The 21477-nt window shown below is 42.4% G+C and overlaps 1 protein-coding gene across 4 annotated transcripts in view; it reads right to left on the bottom strand.

Annotated features, from left to right (window-relative positions):
• The window catches only part of ZNF346 (zinc finger protein 346), a 44119-nt gene that overhangs the window by 12203 nt on the left and 10439 nt on the right, over nt 1–21477 (bottom strand). For 2 of the 4 annotated variants that reach the window (XM_060197217.1, XM_016188696.2), the window contains exons 2-4: nt 18801–18904; nt 18241–18333; nt 16062–16206 (exon numbers count right to left, since the gene is read on the bottom strand). The exons of 1 other annotated variant lie outside the window; for it this stretch is intronic. In XM_060197217.1, the coding sequence (XP_060053200.1) occupies nt 16062–16206; nt 18241–18333; nt 18801–18904 (342 nt within the window). Of the gene's footprint in view, nt 1–383; nt 622–2895; nt 3095–15157; nt 15318–16061; nt 16207–18240; nt 18334–18800; nt 18905–21477 lie in introns of those variants that run through there. One more of the 4 variants, XM_060197216.1, reaches the window with a different exon arrangement.

The following is a 21477-nucleotide window of genomic DNA, read 5'->3' as shown; positions in this document are numbered from 1 at the left end:
CATCAGAGAGCGGGAACTGTAACAAAAGGAATCATGAGCTGCTATACGTAGCTGACTCAAGTGATTAAACAAAGGAAACAGAATGGCAGAAAAACATGTATCAACAAGCAACAGACATCATGAAATCAAGGGGTCTCCAGTATCTCCCCATCTCTTGTATTAAAGATGAATGGAACGGGCCAGGCGGTGGCACTCCTGGTTAAGTGCATACATCACCATGCACAAGGACTGGGGTTTGATTCCCTGCTCCCCCTCTACAGAAGGACACTTCACAAGTGGTGAAGCAGGTACGCAGGTATATTTCTCCCTTCCTCTCTATTTGCCACGCCACTCTCAATTTGTTTCTATCTTATCAAATAAAAATAGAAAAAAAAAGTAAAAAGTGGCTGTCGGGGCACTTTATTCATAGTGCTGGCCCCAGGTCCCAGCAATAACCCTGAAGGCAGTTAAAAAAAGAAAGATATGTATAGTCTTTATGGGTGCAGGTAACTTGGCCAATCTTCGGTGCTGCTGGGAGGCGATCCTTGGAGGTGAGCATGGTGTGTCCAGGGTGTCGAAGTACTGCGACTGGAGCTTCTGCTCTTCGAGTTTTTATGAGGATGTTGTAGAGGAGTCGTAGAACTATTAGAAAAAGCAGAAAGAGTAACAAGCTTGTTCCAAACAATGCCCACATATGGATATTGAGTCTAGAAAACCAACTTAAAAAAAAATTACTTATTTATTCCCTTTTGTTGCCCTTGTTGTTTTATTGTTATAGTTATTATTGTTGTCGTCATTGTTGGATAGGACAGAGAGAAATGGAGAGAGGAGGGGAAGACACAGAGGGGGAGAGAAAGACTGACACACCTGCAGACCTGCTTCACCGCCTGTGAAGCGATTCCCCTGCAGGTGGGGAGCTGGGGACTCGAACCCGGATCCTTATACGGGTCCTTGCACTTGGCGCCACCTGCGCTTAACCCGCTGCACTACGCCCAATTCCCCAGAAAACCAGTTTTTAAGACTTAGCCAGTGGGCTAAATACTACGAATGAGTAGTGGTCATATTCTTTGCTTCAGGTTTTAGTCTGTCCAATTGTACTTTTAGTCATTTATTTAAATCATTTATATCTCATCAAAGGTGCTCATGAAAGGCTCCATGAATGTGACTCTGGGCATTCCTCTCAAAATCGGGAACAAGTGAAAGGTATTTGGGTAATACACACAGGCTGACACTCTGTGCCCCAGGTCAATTTACTGTATATGCACAGGCCTGCTAGTGTTCTCGTCAAGAGACTGAGGCCTTGAGGGCATCAAGTCTCTCCTGCATCTTTGCATCAACTGCAGCTTGACTCACCATTTCAGAGGTAGTATTTTGAAAATACTTATTCATTTGATGAGCTGTATTCTGAATGGAATTAGGACAAGGCTACCACAGCCACTGAGGTGGCCACGGCACCGTTGGAATGCTAATTATCAATGCTATTGTAATTCCCAAAACCTTTTACTTCTATGGATAGGCTCTAAAGCTATAGTGATTTGGACCAGAGCAGAGTCACCTGCCCAACCACAGGCTAGACTGACAGGTAAGCAAGCTTCAGCTCACTGTTTACATATGAGTAAGTGAGATAAATTAAGATGTGTAATCCTACAGTGTGTGACATATGGAGTAAGCCAAGTATGCTTTGCTGGAGTTGTGAAGTTAAACACTGGACTAATTCCTTTCCCGAAGGAGAAAGAATTAAAAAGGGAGATTTTTAAATTGTTGTTGTAGTTATTATCCCTTGAACCATGACAAAGATACAGGGTTGGGTGGACGGTAGATAAGCATAATGGTTATGCAAACAGATTCTCATGCCTGAGACTCCAAAGTTCCAGTTTCAGGCCCCGCACCACTGTGAGCCAGAGCTTAACAGTGCTCTAGTTAAAAAAAAAAAAAAAAAAGTAATCTTAAAAAATACAGGGTTGAGAGGTGCAGGCCATGATTTCTTGAATAGAATCACTACCAAACTATGTAATCTTTTTCTTTTTTACCAGAGTAGTGCTCAGCTCTGGCTTAGGGTGGTGCAGCAGATTGAACCTGGGACTTTATAGACTCAGGCATGGGAGTCTGCATAACCATTATGCTATTTAACCCCGCCCACAAACCATATAATCTTTCAAGATTGAGTATAATGTTTTGTCTAAGAATTCTTGGGAAAAAAAGGAAATCTGGCTCTCCAGGATAAAAGGCCAGATTTGTTGAGCCAGAGTAACCATCTGGCCAGGTTGGGGTTCCATTTAAGGATTAACCCAGAATAACTGAAAGGAAGGGAATAATAGTTCCAGAAGACATCAGCATCCTGAGCCATCAATCCTTGGGGCCTGCAATTTGCTATTGTCCGTTTAGTTTGAAATGTCTACATAGGATAGTTAACAGCTCTACATATTTCCCAGGAGAGTAAAGGGTCTCCATTAAGAGGAAACAGTTCTGCTACACAAAGGGAATACTAGGGCTAGGTCTTCCTACACCTGCAACTCTTTCCCCAGCAATACCGACAGTTTTAACAAAAAATCCCATTAATATAGGCTGATATGTCTATAATTTGGTACCTGATTCAAATACCATTGTTGAGTTAATTTTTCAGATTTTTGAATGATTGGTATTAAACAGAAAGCAAGATCTTCAGCCAGAAAATACCAATCTGTAAAAGATGCCATCCTTGATGACAGCCTTTACCAGCACAGCCGTGTATGCATTTAGATAATCTGCCCGGTGGCAGGAACCACCCACCTCCGGTAATGGAGGAGTCACTGGAAGAGACTGGAGGCTTTGAATCCCTCCAAGCATGCCAATTAAACATACAGGATTTAGTACATGGGCCTACCAGATGTGCACAGGGAGAAAACAGAGAAGAGCAATGAGAAGGTAATAACTTACCTGTTTCTTTTCTGAATTGATGGCGACTTGAGTCATAAATGCCATTATCATGTTTTCTGGTGTGTGTGGCTTGTAACCTTCCTCTAGTAGTGTGGTAGCATCCCCAACCAGTCGTTTCACACTTCCCCACGTGATGGGACAGGTTATTAGGCTTTGAGATGGAAAGGTTTTACGACTTTGGCTGGGATCCAAATTGGACCTGTGGGTAAAAAACTGAAGTATATATTTTTTCCTTTTTTTCTTTTTCTTTTGCCAGAACATATTAAAGCATATTCTTGACCTTTTATTACTATTATTATAATCTTATATTACTATTATTATAATCTGTATTTCTTTATTGGGTAGAGACAGAAATTGAAAGGGAAGGGAGTGACGGAGAGGGACAGAGACAGAGACACCTGCAGCCCTGCTTCACCACTCACAAAGCTTTCCTTCTGCAGGTAGGGACTGGGGGTGGGGGACTCGAACCTGGGTCCTTGTGCACTGTAATGTGTGCTTAACCAGGTGTGCAGCCCCTATTCTTGACCTGGTTCCAACCGCAAAGGGCCTTGACTAGTCAAGGAACAGTTTAATCTTTTTTAAAAAAATATTTATTTATTCCCTTTTGTTGCCCTTATTGTTTTATTGTTATTGATGTTGTTGTTGTTGGATAGGACAGAGAGAAATGGAGAGAGGAGAGGAAGAGAGAGAGGGGGAGAGAAAGATAGACACCTGCAGACCTGCTTCACTGCCTGTGAAGAGATTCCCCTGCAGGTGGGGAGCCAAGGGCTCGAACCGGGATCCTTACACCAGTCTTTGTGCTCTGCGCCACATGCGCTTAACCTTCTGCACTACCATCCAACTCTCATTATTATTTTTATAATACCATTATTTTATTAAGAAAAAAACTGGTTTTACAATGGGTATAATATAGACTAATTTTTAAAAAAATTTTAATTTATTTTCCCTTTTGTTGCATTTGTCTTTTTATTGCTGTTTACTATTGTTGTTATTGATGTTGTCGTTGTTAGCTAGGACAGAGAGAAATGGAAAGAGGAGGGGAAGACAGAGAGGGGCAGAGAAAGACAGACACTTGCAGACCTGCTTCACCGCCTGTGAAGTGACACCCCCCCCCCCCGCAGGTGGGGAGCCGGGGGCTTGAACTCGGATCCTTATGCTGCTCCTTGCGCTTTGCGCCATTTGCGCTTAAGCCACTGCACTACTGCCCAACTCCTTTCTTATTTATTTACACCCTTTGGCTACTTTTTATATTTTGATTTATCCAAGATGTCAAAATTTAGAGAGGCCAGGAGGTGGCACACCTTGTTAAGGGCTCACATTATAGTGTGCAAAGACCCAGGTTCAAGCTCCTGGCCCCAACCCGCAGAGGGAAAGCTTCAGGAGTGGTAAAGCAGGGCTGCGGGTGTCTTCCTCTCTCTCTTTCTTTTCTCTGTCTCTATCCAATATAAATAAACAAAATGTAAAAAATAGTTAGATATAAACAATTTAAGTTATTTGATATTTGTCTGATAAAAATTTAGCTTTATGTTACGTATCTATTTGGCTTTAAAAAATTTTTTTTTAATTTAATTTTTTAAAATTTATTTATTTTCCCTTTTGTTGCCCCTTGTTGTCTTTTTATTGTTGTAGTTATTATTGTTGTTGTTATCGATGTGGTTGTTGTTGGATAGGACAGAGAGAAATGGAGAGAGGAGGGGAAGACAGAGAGGGGGAGAGACAGACAGACACCTGCAGACCTGCTTCACCGCCTGTGAAGCGACTCCTCTGCAGGTGGGGAGCCAGGGGCTCGAACCGGGATCCTTACGCCGGTCCTTGTGCTTTGCGCCACCTGTACTTAACCCACTGCTACTGCCCGACTCCCTCTATTTGGTTTTTAAGGCAGTTTTAAACAATTAAGCCAAACTTAAGTGACTAAAATAGACATACAAATAATTATAAATAATAAATATAATAGACAGAAAATAATTATTGTAAATTTGTAACTGTATTAACTCTTCTTTTCTTCCCCCTTTTTTAAACCAGAGCACTACTTAGCTCTGGTTTATGGTGGTGTTGGGGTCTGAACTCAGAACCTCAGGCTTAAAAGTCACTTGCATAAACATTAAGCTATCTTTCTACGTCTATGTTTTAAAACTTTGATAAGTTTAACCTTTTTTAAAAAAATTATTATTATTTAGACAGCCAGAAATTGAGAGGGAAAGGGATGATAGAGAGGGAGAGAGAGAGACACCTGCAACACTGCTTCACCACTCACAAAGCTTTCTCCCTGCAGGTGGGGACCAGGGGCTTAAACCCCGGTCCTTGTGTGCTCAATCAAGTGCGCCACCACCTGGCCCCTAAGCTTAACCTTACAAAACGTTTTAGATGAAATTTTATATATTTGGTTAAATGTTAAAAATAACCCTTTAATTTTATAATTTTTGTCCAACGAAGATGTCAAGTATTTTACTACTAATAAATGTTGCAACAGGACAAACGTGTTTACTTAGACTTAGCCTTTTATCATAAAGAGTAGTTATATTTTATTCACATCAAATTTTATTTATCTATCTATCTATCTATCTATCTACCAAAGCACTGCTCAGCCCTGGCTTATAATGGTGTGGAGGATTGAACCTGGGACTTCTGAAGCCTCAGGCATAAGATTTTCTTTGCATAACCATTATGCTATCTACCCCCGCCCAGTTATATTTTATTAAGAATAAAATCTAGGTTAAAAATTTTGAATACAGTTTGGGTTAATTACATAGTACATACAAACATAAAGACATGGACAGAGATAACATTTTAAGAATTTAGTGATGTGATCCAGGAGGTGGTGCAATGGATAAAGCACTGAACTCTCAAGCATGAGGTCCTGAGTTCAACCCCAGGCAGCACATATACCGGTGTGATGTCTGTTTCTTTCTCTCTCTTCTCCTATGATTCTCATTAATAAATAAATAAAATATTAAAAAAAAAGAATTTAGTGAAATTGGGGCTGGGTGGTAGTGAAGCAAAATACTTTAAAATCAATTTGGAAATATCAATATGCACAAGGACCCAGGCTCAAGCCCACACTCCTCATCTGCAGAGGGGAGTTTCACAGCAGTGAAGCAAGTATTTCAGGTGTCTCTCTGGTGGCAATTTACAAAAAGAAATTTGGGACTTCCGGAGGCTATGAGCAGCAGCAGATCTGTTCCTCTCCCGGATCAACTAGGAATACCAAAGGAGACCACCTGGGACTGAAACAAGACAGGACCAGAATGACTACAGGAACCCACCAAAGCACCAGTGAGTGCAAACACGTGTGGCTGGTGACAGAGAGGAGCCTAGGGAGAGACTAAGTGGCTGGTAACAGTCCAGCGGTTTATCAGTTGAGACACCACCTCCAGTCTGTTCCACCAACAAGGGGACAGCTGAGGGGAGGAGAGGACTCCCTGGAGACTCACCAAGTGCAACTCTGACCCTCCATTGCTACTACCCTCAATATCTGGAGCAGCGGCAGGGAGGGACACCCAAGACAGAGATCTAACCAGGAAATTCAGGAGAAGACCTATACCTCGGTGGCATAGCTGTGGGGCTGTGAAAGTCTCTTTGCATAACCACTGGACTATCTCTGCCACACCCTGCCTTATCTCTTGGTGGGGAGTCAGTGATTAAGTTAAGAAGCCTACTTGTAGTTTAAAAGCCCTCAGGCTCCCATAGCCTACAGAGAGAGAGAGAAAAAAAAGAGGCTTTTAAATCACTGAGCTCCAACTCAGGGATTAAAATACTATTGAAACAACAGTTAACTTCCACCTCTGTGAACCCTTTAATTACTTACTTAGACACAAGTCAATCCAGGAAATAGTGATCAGTAATTTGAAAAGTACTAAGAGAGGGAACTCATAACACAATATATAAAATGGGTAAACCAACAAGAAGAAATATTGGAGAAATGAACTAGGACAACAGTCCAGCTAAAAGCCCCACAAAGGGTGAAGCACAAAATAACGAGTTCTACATCCAAACATTAGCTAAGGAAATAATTACAAAAGTGAGTAAAGAGTTTGAAAGAACTGTAATCAGAAATACAGGAACAACAAATGAGACTCTAGAAGAAAACACTAACTATCTCAAGGTTATTAGAGAGCTGAAAGCTGAAATAGCTGAGCTAAGAACACAACTGGCTGAACAAGCTACAACAGTATCAGAACAGGGAGACAAAATAGATGAACTCCAGAAAACAGTAGAGGGCAGAGAGAATAGAATCAATGAGGCTGAAGACAGAATTAGCAAGATCAAGGATGAATTCGAGACAACAAAAAAGTAAGAGATCTCAAAAAGAGATTAAGAGATGCTGAAAACAACAACAGAGACCTATGGGATGACTTCAAAAGAAACAATATACGCATTATTGGTTTACCAGAGGAAAAAAGAGAGGGAGAGGAAAAAAGCATTCTTCAGGCCATAATAGCTGAAAACTTCTCTAGTCTAGACAACATCAAAGACATAAAAATTCAAGAAGCCCAGAGGGTCCCAAACAGAATTAACCCAGACCTAAAGACACCAAGACACAGCCAATTTAGAATGGAAAGGAATAAGGATAAAGAAAGGATCCTGAAGGCTGCAAGAGAAAAACAAAGAGTCACCTACAAAGGAAAACCCATAAGATTAGCAGCAGACTTCTCCATACAACCACTACAGGCCAGAAGAGAATGGCAAGATATCTATCGAGTGAGTGCTCAATGAGAAAGGCTTTCAGCCAAGAATACTATATCCTGCTAGACTGTCATTCAGACTAGATGGAGGCATCAAAACCTTCTCAGACAAGCAACAGTTGAAGGAAGCAACCATCACCAAGCCTGCCCTGAAAGAAGTTCTGAAAGGTCTTCTATAAACAGACCATCATAAATAGGACATATATCAGAACACTCTAAAACTGTACAAGAATGGCGTTAAAATATCTTCAATTTTTGATATCAATAAATGTCAATGGCCTGAATTCACCTATTAAAAGACACAGAGTAGGAAGATGGATCAGAAAACACAACCCAACAATATGCTGTCTACAGGAAACCCACCGAACTCAACAAGACAAACACAGACTTAAAGTGAAAAGATGGAAAACTATCATACAAGCCAATGACCCACAAAAAAGGGCAGGAACAGCTATTCTCATATCTGACACAATAGACTTTAAAATAGACAAGATTAAAAAAGATAGGAATGGACATTACTTAATGCTCAGAGGATCAGTCAATCAAGAGGACTTAACAATTATTAACATCTACATACCCAATGAAAAGCCATCTAAATACATCAAACATCTACTGAAAGAGCTACAGCAATATATTAACAGCAACACAATTGTAGTATGGGACTTCAACATCCCACTCTCTCAACTTGACAGATCATCCAGGCAGAAAATCAATAAAGACATAAGGGAGCTAAATGAAGAGATAAACTAGAACTATTGGACATTTTCAGAGTCATTCATCCCAAGAAACTGGAATACACATTTTACTCAAATCCACATGGGTCATTCTCAAGGATAGACCATATGTTAGGCCACAAAGACAGCATCAGCCAATTCAAGAGCACTGAAATCATCCCAAGCATCTTCTCAGACCACAGTGGAATTAAACTAACACTTAACAATCAACAAAAGATTAGTAACAGTGCCAAAATGTGGAAGCTCAACAGTACACTTCTTACCAACTTCTGGGTCAAAGAGGAAATCAATGAAGAAATCAAAATGTTTCGAGAGTTCAATGAAAATGAAGACACAAGCTATCAAAATATTTGGGACACAGTTCTAAGAGGGAAGTTCATAGCTATACAAGCACACATTAGGAAACAAGAAAAAGCACAAATAAACAGCCTGATTGCACATCTTAAAGACCTAGAAGAAGAACAACAAAGGAACCCTAAAGCAACCAGAAGGACAGAAATCACTAAAGTTAGGGCAGAAATAAATAACACTGAGAATAAGAAAACCATACAAAAGATCAACGAAAGTAAATGTTGGTTCTTCGAAAGAGTAAACAAAATCGACAAACCTTTAGCCAGACTCACAAAACAAAAAAGGGAGAAGACCCAAATAAATCGGATAGTAAATGAAAGAGGAGATATCACAACAGACACTGCAGAAATTCAACATATCATGCGAGCTTCTATGAACAACTATATGCCACCAAGCTAGAGAACCTGGAAGAATTGGACCATTTCCTAGATACCTACCAACTTCCAAAACTAAGTAAAGAGGAAGTGGATAACATGAACAGGCCCATCACAGCTAATGAAATTGAAACAGTTATCAAAAATCTCCCCAAAAATAAAAGTCCCGGACCAGATGGTTTTACAAATGAATTCTACAAAACCTTCAAAGAAGAACTAATACCTCTACTTTTAAAAGTCTTCCAGAAGATAGAAGACACTGGAATACTCCCTGCCAGCTTCTATGAAGTTAACATCACTCTGATACCAAAAGCAGACAGGGACACAACCAAAAAAAACCAAAAAACTGCACACCAATATCTCTAGCCAACCGGATACAGCAGTATATTAAAAAGATTGTTCATCATGACCAAGTGGGGTTTATCCCAGGCATGCAAGGTTGGTTTAATATACGTAAATCAATCAATCTGATACACCACATCAACAAAAGCAAGACCAAGAACCACATGGTCATATCAATAGATGTAGAGAAAGCCTCTGACAAAATACAACATCCCTTTATGATCAAAACACTACAAAAAATGGGAATAGATGGAAAATTCCTCAAGATAGTAGAGTCTATATATAGCAAACCTACAGCCAACATCATACTCAATGGTGAAAAACTGGAAGCATTTCCACTCAGATTAGGTACTAGATCAGGGCTGCCCACTATCACCATTACTATTCAACATAGTGTTGGAAGTTCTTGCCATAGCAATCAGGCAGGAGCAAGGAATTAAAGGGAAGAGAAGATTGGAAGAGAAGAAGTCAAACTCTCCCTATTTTCAGATTGGAAGAGAAGAAGTCAAACTCTCCCTATTTTCAGATGACATGATAGTATACATAGAAAAACCTAAGGAATCCAGCAAGAAGCTTTTGGAAATCATCAGGAAATACTGTAAGGTGTCAGGCTACAAAATTAACATTCAAAAGTCAGTGGCATTCCTCTATGCAAACACTAAGCCAGAAGAAATTGAAATCCAGAAATCAATTCCTTTTACTATAGCAACAAAAACAATAAAATATCTAGGAGTAAACCTAACCAAAGAAGTGAAAGACTTATATACTGAAAATTATGAGTCACTACTCAAGGAAACTGAAAAAGACACAAAGAAGTGGAAAGATATTCCATGTTCATGAGTTGGTAGAATTAACATCATCAAACTGAATATACTACCCAGAGCCATCTACAAATTTAATGCTATCCCAATCAAGATCCCAACCATATTTTTTAGCAGAATAGGACAAATGCTACAAATGTTTATCTGGAAGAGAAAAGACCTAGAATTGCCAAAACAATCTTGAGAAAAAAGAACAGAACCGGAGGCATCACATTCCCAGATCTCAAACTGTATTATAGGGCCATTGTCATCAAAACTGCTTGGTACTGGAACATGAATAGACACACTGACCAGTCGAATAGAACTGAGAGCCCAGAAGTGAGCCCCCACACCTATGGACATCTAATCTTTGAAAAGGTGCCCAGACTATTAAATGGGGAAAGCAGAGTCTCTTCAACAAATGGTGTTGGAAACAATGGGTTGAAACATGCAGAAGAATGAAACTGAACCACTGTATTTCACCAAATACAAAAGTAAATTCCAAGTGGATCAAGAACTTGGATGTTTGACCACAAACTATCAGATACTTAGAAGAAAATATTGGCAGACCTCTTTTCTGCATAAATTTTAAAGACATCTTCAATGAAACGATTCCAATTACAAAGAAGACTAAGGCAAGTATAAACCTATGGGACTACATCAAATTAAAAAGCTTCTGCACAGCAAAAGAAACCACTACCCAAACCAAGAGACCCCTCACAGAATGGGAGAAGATCTTTACATGTCATACATCAGAGAAGAGGTTAATAACCAACATATATAAAGAGCTTGCCCAACTCAACAACAGGACAACAAATAACCCCATCCAAAAATGGGGGGAGGACATGGACAGAATATTCACCACAGAAGAGATCCAAAAGGCCGAGAAACAGATGAAAAAATTCTCCAGGTCTCTGATTGTCAGAGAAATGCAAATCAAGACAACAATGAGATACCACTTTACTCCTCTGAGAATGTCATACATCAGAAAAGGTAACAGCAGCAAATGCTGGAGAGGGTGTGGGGTCAAAGGAACCCTCCTACACTGCTGGTGGGAATGTCAGTTGGTCCAACCTCTGTGGAGAACAGTCTGGAGAACTCTCAGAAGGCTAGAAATGGACCTACCCTATGATCCTGCAATTCCTCTCCTGGGGATATATCCTAAGGAACTCAACATACCCATCCAAAAAGATCTGTGTACACATATGTTCTTGGTAGCACAATTTGTAATAGCCAAAACCTGGAAGCAACCCAGGTGTCCAACAACAGATGAGTGGCTGAGCAAGTTGTGGTATATACACAATGGAATACTACTCAGCTGTAAAAAATGGTGACTTCACTGTTTTCAGCTGATCTTGGATGGACCTTGAAAAAATCATATTGAGTGAAATAAGTCAGAAACAGAAGGATGCATATGGGATGATCCCACTCTCAGGCCGAAGTTGAAAAACAAGATCAGAAGAGAAAACACAAGTAGAACCTGAACTGTAATTGGCATATTGCACCAAAGTAAAAGACTCTGGGGTGGGTGTGGGTGGGTGGGGAGAATACAGATCCAAGAAGGATTCAGAGGACCTAGTGGGGGTTGTATTGTTATATGGGAAACTGGGGAATGTTATGCATGTACAAACTAGTGTACTTACTGTTGAATGTAAAACACTAATTCCCCAATAAAAAAAAATATTAGATTAAATGAAAAAAAAAAGAAATTTGATTAAATTATTTTTTTTTCTCTTTTTTAAAAATAACTTTAGTAGTCTGAGAGGTGGCACAGTGGCTAAGGCACTAGACTCTCAAGCATGAGGTCCTGAGTTCAGTCCCTGGCAGCACAGGTACCAGAGTGACATCTGGTTCTTTCTCTCTCTCCTATCTTTCTCATTAATAAATAAAATCTTTATTCCCTTTTGTTGCTCTTGTTTTATTGTTGTAGTTATTATTGTCATCATTGTTGGATAGAACAGAGAGAAATGGAGAGAGGAGAGGAAGACAGAGAAGGGGAGAGAAAGACACCTGAAGATCTGCTTCACCGCTGTGAAGCTACTCCCCTGTAGCGGGGAGCTGGGGGCTCGAACCGGGATCCTTACACCGCCTTGCGCTTTGCTCTATGTGCACTTAACCTGCTGTAGTACCACCCAACTCCTCGCACTTTGTTCTACGTGCACTTAAGCGGCTGCACTACCACCCAACTCCCAATTTTTTTTTTCCTTTCTATTTTATTTGAGAGAATAGAGAGAAACTGAGAGTGGAGGGAGAGAGAAAGATAGACACCTGCAGACCTGCTTCGCTGCTGATGAAATGTTCCCCCTGCAGGTAGAGAGGCTCGAACCAGGACCCTAAAGCACTACACTCCTCTGCAGATGAGGAGTGTGTGCTTGAACCTGGGTCCTTGTGCGTTTTGATGTTTCCAAATTGATTTTAAAGTATTTTGCTTCTCATGAGACTTTTTTTTCCTTTTTTTTTTTTTATAGGATAGGACAGAGAGAAATTTGAGAGAGGAGGGGAAGAAAGATGGGTAGAGAAAGCTAGCCCCCTGCACACCTGCTGCACCACTTGTGAAGCAACCCCCTGCTGGTGGGGAGTCAGGGGCTCGAACCGGGATCCTTGCACTTTGTACTACGTGTGCTTAACCTGATGCACTACAGCTGGCCCCCTTCTCATTGTACTTTTTAAAAATCTTGATTAAAGGGGACCAGGTGGTGGTGCACCTGGTTGAGCGCACATGTTACAGTGCGCAAAGACCCAGGTTTGAGCCCCTGGTCCCCACCTGCAGGTGGAAAGCTTCACAAGTGAAGCAGTGCTGCAGGTGTCTCTCTCTCCCTATCATCCCCTTCTCTCCCAATTTCTGACAGTCTCTATCCAGCAAATAAAGATTAAAAAAAATCCTGATTAAGAGAAGCTTCTCAAAATCTTATTATGATGTCAAATTTTACAAACAAAGCACAGACACATGTGGACAGGTATAGACAGAGACACATTCACCAATGTTTATTTTATATCAGCAGCTACAGGGGCATTTGTGCTTGTCACTTGTCCCCAGGTCATCTTTGTTTACTGATAATATATATATATATATATATATATATATATATATATATATAGTTTTTTAAAATTATCTTTATTGGATAGAAACAGCCAGAAATTGAGAGGGAAGGAGGAGACAAAGAGACACCTGCAGCCCTGCTTCACCACTTGCAAAGCTTTCCCCCTGCAGGTGGGGGCTAGGGGCTCGAACCTGGGTCCTTTCACACTGTAACATGTCTTTCAAACAGGTGCGCCACCACCCGGCCCCCTGATGTATTTCAAATTTAAAGCAAAACTATATTTCCTAGTTAAAAGAAAATAAGCAAAAGCTTTAAAACAGCTTACCTAATTTTAAATAGTAGGATGACAAACACTCATCTTTTTTGTGATATTGTATTTTTTTTTATTAAGAAGGGGTTAAAAACTGATGCCAGCCTTTTTAAAAAAAGATTTTATTTATTTATTAATGAGAAAGATAGGAGGAGAGAGAGAAAGAACTAGACATCCACTCTGGTACATGTGTCACTGGGAATTGAACTGATGTGTTTTTCCCCCCATGCCTGACTTTGGCCTTGGTGACTAGGCTCATTTCTTTTTTTTTTTTTTTTAATTAAAGAAAGGATTAACAAAACCATAGGGTAGGAGGGGTACAACTCCACAGAATTCCCGCCACCCAATCTCCATAACCCACCCCCTCCCCTGATAGCTTTCCCATTCTCTATCTCTCTGGGAGCATGGACCCAGGGTCATTGAGGGTTGCAGAAGGTAGAAGGTCTGTTATGCACGTAAAAAAAAAAAAAAAAAAAGAAGTAGAAACGCAAAGTAGAAATTGACTGAGTTTGGAGTATGGCACCAAAGTAAGAAAGCAGAAGTATACTAGAGTTTGCAGTGAGTACCTCCCTAATACTTCCTCTCCACTTTTCCAAGCTATGGGTCCATGATTGCTCAACAATTTGTTTGGCTTTGTATGTTAACTCTCTTTTCAGTCACCAGGTTCCAGGTGTCATCAGGATGCCGGCCAGACTTCCCTGGATTGAAGACACCACCAATGTGTCCTGGAGCTCAGCTTCCCCAGAGACCCATCCTACTAGGGAAAGAGAAAGGCAGACTGGGAGTATGGACTGACCAGTCAACGCCCATGTTCAGCGAGGAAGCAATTACAGAAGCCAGGCTCATTTCTTTTGATCTATTGTTTTCACAAGCCAGGGAGGAGGAGGTGGGAGGGAGAAAGTCTAAGCCATGGTCCAGAGGTGGCACAATAGATAAAGTGTTGGACTCTCAAGCATGAGGTCTGGAGTTCAATTCCTGGCAGCACATGTACCAGAGTGGTATCTGTTTCTTTCTTTCTCTCTCTCTGCCTATCATTCTTCATGAATAAATAATTTTTAAAAAAAAATTATCTTTATTTATTGGATAAAGACAGCCAGAATTGAGAGGAAATGGGGGGACAGAGAGGAAGAGAGAGACAGAGAGACACCTGTAGCACTGCTTCACCACTCGTGAAGCTTCCCCCCCTGCAGATGGGGACTGGGGACTCGAACCCGGGTCCTTGAGCACTGTAACATGTGTGCTCAACCAGATGCACCACCACCCAGCCCCGCATAAATAAAATTTCTAAAAAAGAGAGAGAGTATGAGCCTTGTGGAACAGAAAGTGGTGGCAGTGCACTGGGAGGGAGGGTGGCCTGGTCCAAGATGGGGGGATGGAGGGAAGTAGGAGAGTGTGGGTTCCCACTGACCAGCAGGTGGGGAGGGAGGGGCTCAGAGTGAGAGGAAAAGAGGTTTTCCATTGGAAAGTGGAAAGGAAAAGCAAATTAAGGAGGGAGCCACAGGGAAGCCTGCAGAAAGCTAAATGGCAAAGAAATCCCCAAATGGGACCTAAATGTAACCCCACCTCAAAAAACAAAAACCAAACAAGGAAACAAAAAAACACAGCACTTGGGTTTTGGTCCAACTTACCAGGGACTGTTCGGCCACTCTGACTCATCTTCAGATTCATCTTCAGCCTCATCTTGGGACTCATCTTGGGCTTCTAGTTCTTCCGGCAGTGAAGGTGGGTCCTTAGAAGGCAGCTTCTTTGGAGTGCTAGATGCTTTTCTCCAACGTTTCCCGTGCGAACCTTTGATTGAGTGAACTACCTCAGACACTTATCAGCAAGTGAGCGAGGAATCTGGAGGTGGACAACCTGATGCACATCATCCAGTGATGGGAGCAGACCGTGTGTGACCCCAAGAAAATCTCCCCAACAGTATTTACTGACCAAGGTATGGACTGTATCAGAGAGGAATGAGGAACATCAGAGGGCATACACATCACAGTGGTTAATGTCTGACTACCCAGGGCTCTGCTCTAAATGCCATTCACCACACAGGACACCCCCCGCACCCCCACTGCCCGATGACATATGAAATACTGTGTCCAGCCTCAGGTCACCTTTGTACTTTCCAGGCTCTGAGAGGGGCACTGGCTTCTGTCATCAGTACTCTAATCCAGACTCGTTGTCTGTGGGGGTCTGTTGACTAGCTGTTTGTTAACTAATGACCTCCACCAGGCACCCTTACATCAGAGAGCGGGAACCGTAACAAAAGGGATCGTGAGCTGCTGTATGTAGCTAGGCATCATGGCTCTAATGATTAAATAAAGGAAACAGAATGGCAGGAAAAACAGCGGTACAAGTATGCATTAAGTAACAGGCATTATGAAACTGGGGCATCTCCAAAGGGGCCTACTTGAATATTGTTAAGGGCCTCAAAAGCAGTTCAACCTCGAGTCTGTGGCCCCATGAGCATTTCTGGGAGCACTTGGTAGTGGTGCCCAGCGGACAGGAGGGTCCCGATAAAGCACTACTCAAGAAAACCAGTACCTTCCACCTTAGTGGATTGCTGCTTCAGCTTTAAGCTCTTTGCATGGGTCTTCCCCAGGTAGTGCGACTGGGCCACGGCAGGGGAGGAAAAGGTCATGTTACAGATGGGGCAGCACTGGTTCTTCTCTTTGCTTCTGCTGCTCTTCTGGTTGGGAGAAAGAATACAGGTCTGATCACTGCCTGGCCAGAAAATCTCCAATGCTTCCCCAGTGCCCATGGGAGACTGGACATACAAGGCCCCTTCCACTAGCCCCAACGTACCCTTCTGTATTCTGCTCCCGGCTCTACACCCCAGCCCCCATTTTCTTCTCTGCTGTTTCCTTGCTTTGTCTGAGACATTCCTACTGCCTAGAATGATCTTCTATTTCTTATCTAGCTTATGTCAGCTTAGCCTTCAAGACCCAGTTTAAATATCAGCTCTTCTGGGACACTTTCACTCAAAAAATTTTTATTCGGTAAACATGTATCAAGTCACTTTATTTGAGTGTCACATGGACTGCTCCTCTGTACTTCCAGAGTGAATTAAATAGTGCTCTGTCATAACACTTGTCACCCTAAACCAACAGTGTCGGAGCTCAGAGACCCGAGTAAAGTGCAATGTGTGGGCATGGACCACTTTAAACTCCTTGTCTTCTATCCACAACACCATGCTGGGGTCTGGCAAACAGCATCCAGCAGATACTCAGAGTTTGTTGAACACGCAGATAACCAGGTTTTATTTGTGGACTATGATCAGGCTCGGAAGCAATGTTCAAGTAGTTCAAGCCTATATTAAATCCCAGTCTGACCTCTAAATAAAACAGTCCCTGTAAGCAGCGTTTTCCAACCTTGGCACTACTGAACTTTGGTTTAGCTTCAATGGGCCAACCCGAGAAAAGTGTTACCTGGTGCCATAGAGCTGGTCTTCTCTTTCTGAATTCTAAATCTCAGGTGGGAAACAAGAGGGTAAGTCTAGTCAATTTAGAAAAGAGATGAGCGGGAGTCGGGCAGTAGGGCAGCGGGTTAAGCGCAGGTGGCGCAAAGCGCAAAGACTGGCATAAGGATCCTGGCTCGAGCCCTCGGCTTCCCACCTGCAAGGGAGTCTCCTCACAGGCAGTGAAGCAGGTGGCGCAAATCGCAAGGACTGGCGTAAGGATCCTGGTTCGAGCCCCCGGCTCCCCACTTGCAGGGGGGTCGCTTCGCAGGCGGTGAAGCAGGTCTGCAGGTGTGTCTTTCTCTCCCCCTCTCTGTCTTCCCCTCCTCTCTCCATTTCTCTCTATCCTATCCAACAAAGACAACAATAATAACTACAATAAATTAACAAGAACAAAAGGAAAATAAATAAATACTGAAAAAAAAAGAAAAGAAAAGAGATAAGTGAAGTCCCTTGAAACTGGTGGCCGCAAAAAGTAGGAGGCACAGTTTAGAGGGTAAGTTCTTATTTACGGAACATCTACTAGAAGTGGAACTTTACCTTGCAATACTCTCATGAGGCAGGAATTACTACCTCCATTTTATGGTGAGTACAGAGTGCTGAAGAGGGTTGCCCAAAGTTATCACGCAGAACATTGCTGAGCCAGCACTGTGCCCCAGGCTGCTAACTTCTCTTCCCAGGAAACTGTCACAGCTTCTCATGGACTAAAACAACAGTACCCCTGAGGGATGGGCTGTCTCAGCACAATTCCCACAGTATTTCTAAATTAAATAGCAACTGTGTTTACAATCTCAGAATGGGCACTGGAAAGGCATTCCTCCTGCTGTTTATTCAAAACACTAACATACTGGACTCAGCTCTTTTCCTAGGAACTCAAGAGGCAAGAGCCTGGCTGCCTCATGCTTCCTCTCCTTGAGCAGTGAAAGATAACTTCTACTCTTGTTTCAAGAAATCACTAGGCAGTAAGGCGTAATAATGACTCCACTTACTGCGTCCTTACTTAAAGTCGGTTCTGTGCAGGGTGCTTTTATCAACTCTCCCTCATTTTAGTTTGGGCCAATCCTAGTTGGTGCTTGATATCAGGATACCCATTTTTACAGAGGAAGAAATCAGGGATTCAAGAAGTAATGACACTTGCCCAAGGCATAAGGCAAGGCTGGAACCTGTAGCCAAGTCTGACTCAAAGCCCTCATTCTTCCCACCACACCAACCTGCCTGCTGGCTTCTTCAGCAAGCAGAATGGTCTCAACATGGCAGCTCGATTACCTGATCTGAGTCTAGCTTCTTCATTTCCCCTTTTAATGTCTCCATTCCACGGATTGATAAGTACCTCTTCACTTTGTTGGCATGTTTTTTGCTCTGTAAGAACCCAAGGGGGGAAAAAAAATCAAAGATAGCCAAATGCTATTTCAAATCTAAGGTGCTAAAAAAACACTAGTTTTTCTACCTGATTGATCAAAAAAGTGTTTGAGGAGGTAAGAGAATAAACCAAGTTTACTGAGATCCTAAGCTCTCTATACATGGCCAAATCTAAGCAAAACTACGTATAGGAGAATTTACATCTCTATTTGGGGAAACTGAGGCTGCCCAAGGTGAGCTGCTGAGCTGACTCATACTCCCTACAAGCCCATGCCGGAAGGGAAGACAGAGTAGAAAGATCTTCATCTGGAGGAGAAAGATGAAGTTCAGAAAAATTAAGTTAGTCTTCAGGCATAGTTAGCATGCACGCAGACAACATCTGGGTGACTACAAAGGAATCATACTTCACTGGGAAGCCAGGAGGAGTGAGGGCCTGGCAGTGGGTCTCAAAAGTAAAGGTGGCATACCTGGTAGTGTGCCAGCTTCTGGGACTCGGAGATGAGCATGGCGCAGCACACCTTACACTGGGTGTTGGTGAAGAGACACTGGTTCTTCTGGATCATGTGTTCCACTGCAGAGGGAAACAGACCTGAGTAAAAGCCCTGCCTCTATAGCAGTGTGTGCCCCGCCCACCTCACGTCAGGGCTGAGGAATGGTGGGATTCTACTGTGCCAGCCAAACCAGCCACTCCTCTCCTACTGCTTCTGCAATGCGTGCCATCTCTGCTCTGACCACCTCTACTGTGCCTTAGTTTACAATTTTATGTAGGATAGCTTTCTCCTTTCTTTCTATCTACTGGGAGGATTAATGGTTTACAGATGACAGTAAAATACAGTAGTTTAGTGGTCTGGGACATGGTACAGTGGACAAAACATTAATTAGACTCTCAAGCATGAGGCCCTGAGTTCAATCCCTGGCAGCACATGTACCAGAGAGATGTCTGGTTCTTTCTCTCTCTCTCTTCTACCTTTCTCATGAATAAATAAATAAAACCTTTAAAAAACACAGTATTTTGTACATATATAACATTTCTCAGTTTTCTTTCTTTCTTTATTTATTTCTCCTTCCCTCTCTCTCTCTGCCTCAACCCATCAAAGCAATTAGACTTAATAATATAAATTGTAGGGACCAGGTGGTGGCACACCCACTTGAGCACATATGTTACTATGTGTGTAGACATGGGTTCTAGCCACTGATGCCCACATGTTGTAGGGAGCCTCATAAGTGGTCAAACAGTGCTGCCGGTTCTCTCTCTCTCTCTCTCTCTCTCTCTCTCTCCTGCCCTCCTTGTCTCCCTTCCCTCTCAATTTCTGTCTCTACACAATAAGTAAGTAAAAAAAAAAAAATATATATATATATATATATATATATATATATATATATTGGTGACTTTACTGCCCTGTCTGAAGGGACATTTACTTTTTTTTTTAATAATTTATTTCTTTATTGGGGAATTAATGTTTTACATTCAACAGTAAATACAATAGTTTGTACATGCATAACATTCCCCAGATTCCCATTTAACAATACAACCCCCACTATGTCATTCATCATCTTTCATGGACCTGTATTCTCCCCATCCACCCACCCACCCACCCCAGAGTCTTTTACTTTGGTGTAATACTCCAATTCCATTTCAGGTTCGACTTGTGTTTTCTAATCTTGTTTTTCAACTTCGGCCTGAGAGTGAGACATTTCTCAGTTTTCTATATAACACGCTAAACCCCCACCTAGATCTTCCTCCGCCATCAACGTCCCACTGAGGCTTCCTCCCCATAGAACCAGGACAGAGAAATGGACACTTGGAAATGGAATTGTTTTCTTGGTGCAACTGATCTGACTTTGAAACATCTAAAATCACCTGATAAGAATAAGTAAATAGGGAGTCGGGCTGTAGCACAGCGGGTTAAGCGCAGGTGGCGCTAAGCTCAAGGACCGGAGTTAGGATCCCGGTTCGAGCCCCCGGCTCCCCACCTGCAGGCAGGTCCCTTCACAGGTGGTGAAGCAGGTCTGCAGGTGTCTGTCTTTCTCTCCCCCCTCTGTCTTCCCCTCCTCTCTCCATTTCTCTCTGTCCTATCCAACAACAACGACATCAATAATAACTACAACAATAAAACAACAAGGGCAACAAAAGGGAATAAATAAATTAAATTTAATTTAAAAAAATTAAAAAAAAAGAAGTATAAAAAAAAAAAGAATAAGTAAATATATGAAATCACCTGGCGTGTCACCCCAGTTATCTATGACAGGAAACCCATTCTCAATTGGGCCTGGAAAACAAAGTCTCCCTTTCTGAGGGCCTAGAGTCACATCAAGGCATGACTGCTCCATAACACACACACCCGGAAGCAGGGGCTGGGCCCAGAGAACCGTGACGGCACAGCAAGCCCTTGTGGAGGAAGGAGATAGATGGTCTTTTACTCTGGACCCCAAAGTGCCCAGGATGCCTTGGAGGGAAGCTCCTGGGGTGGTGACTTATAAGGTAGCTCTCCAGACTCCACCAGACCTACAGCTTATTTCTGACAGTCCTTTTGGGCAAAAGGGGTGTCCTCTGGTTGAACTCATAAAAATTAGCCTTGCACTTCATAACTGAGGCCTTTCAGCCTCTGCTCCCAACATGGATAAACAGCAGATTTTGCAGAGCAGATGCCTTCTCATGAGACACTGAAGAAGCGAGTGATCAGAGCCACATTCTCATGGCTACTGGCTGCTGCTGTTGGCCCCATGGAGGGGCCAGGTGGAGGCTCACACAGCTAAGCACACACATTACCATGTTCAAGGGTCTAGGTTCAAGCCCCTGTACCCCACTTCATGGGCTGTGAAGCAGCACTACAGGTATCTCGTCTCTCTCTCTCTCTCGGGTAAGTAAATAAGCGTAAGGAAAAGAGAGAAAGGGTCACAGAGGCTGGGGAGGCAGCATCGCGATTTTGAGGCTCTGAGCTCCCAGCTTCAATCCCCAGCGCCACCATCAGTCAGAGATGAGCAGCACAAGTGCCCTAGTCTTTCTCTCCCTGTATCTTTTTTGTTTTTAATTTTTATTTTATTTATTGGATAGAGACAGCTAGAAAACTAGAGGGAAGGGAGTGAAAGAGAGGGAGAGACAGACACCTGCAACATTGCTTCACCACTCGTAAAGCTTTCCTC

The sequence above is a fragment of the Erinaceus europaeus genome, chromosome 9, assembly GCF_950295315.1.
Source record: "Erinaceus europaeus chromosome 9, mEriEur2.1, whole genome shotgun sequence".
Lineage (NCBI taxonomy): Eukaryota > Metazoa > Chordata > Mammalia > Eulipotyphla > Erinaceidae > Erinaceus > Erinaceus europaeus.
Note: the sequence above shows the minus strand (reverse complement) of the source record. Positions and strands in the feature narration are given on the sequence as shown.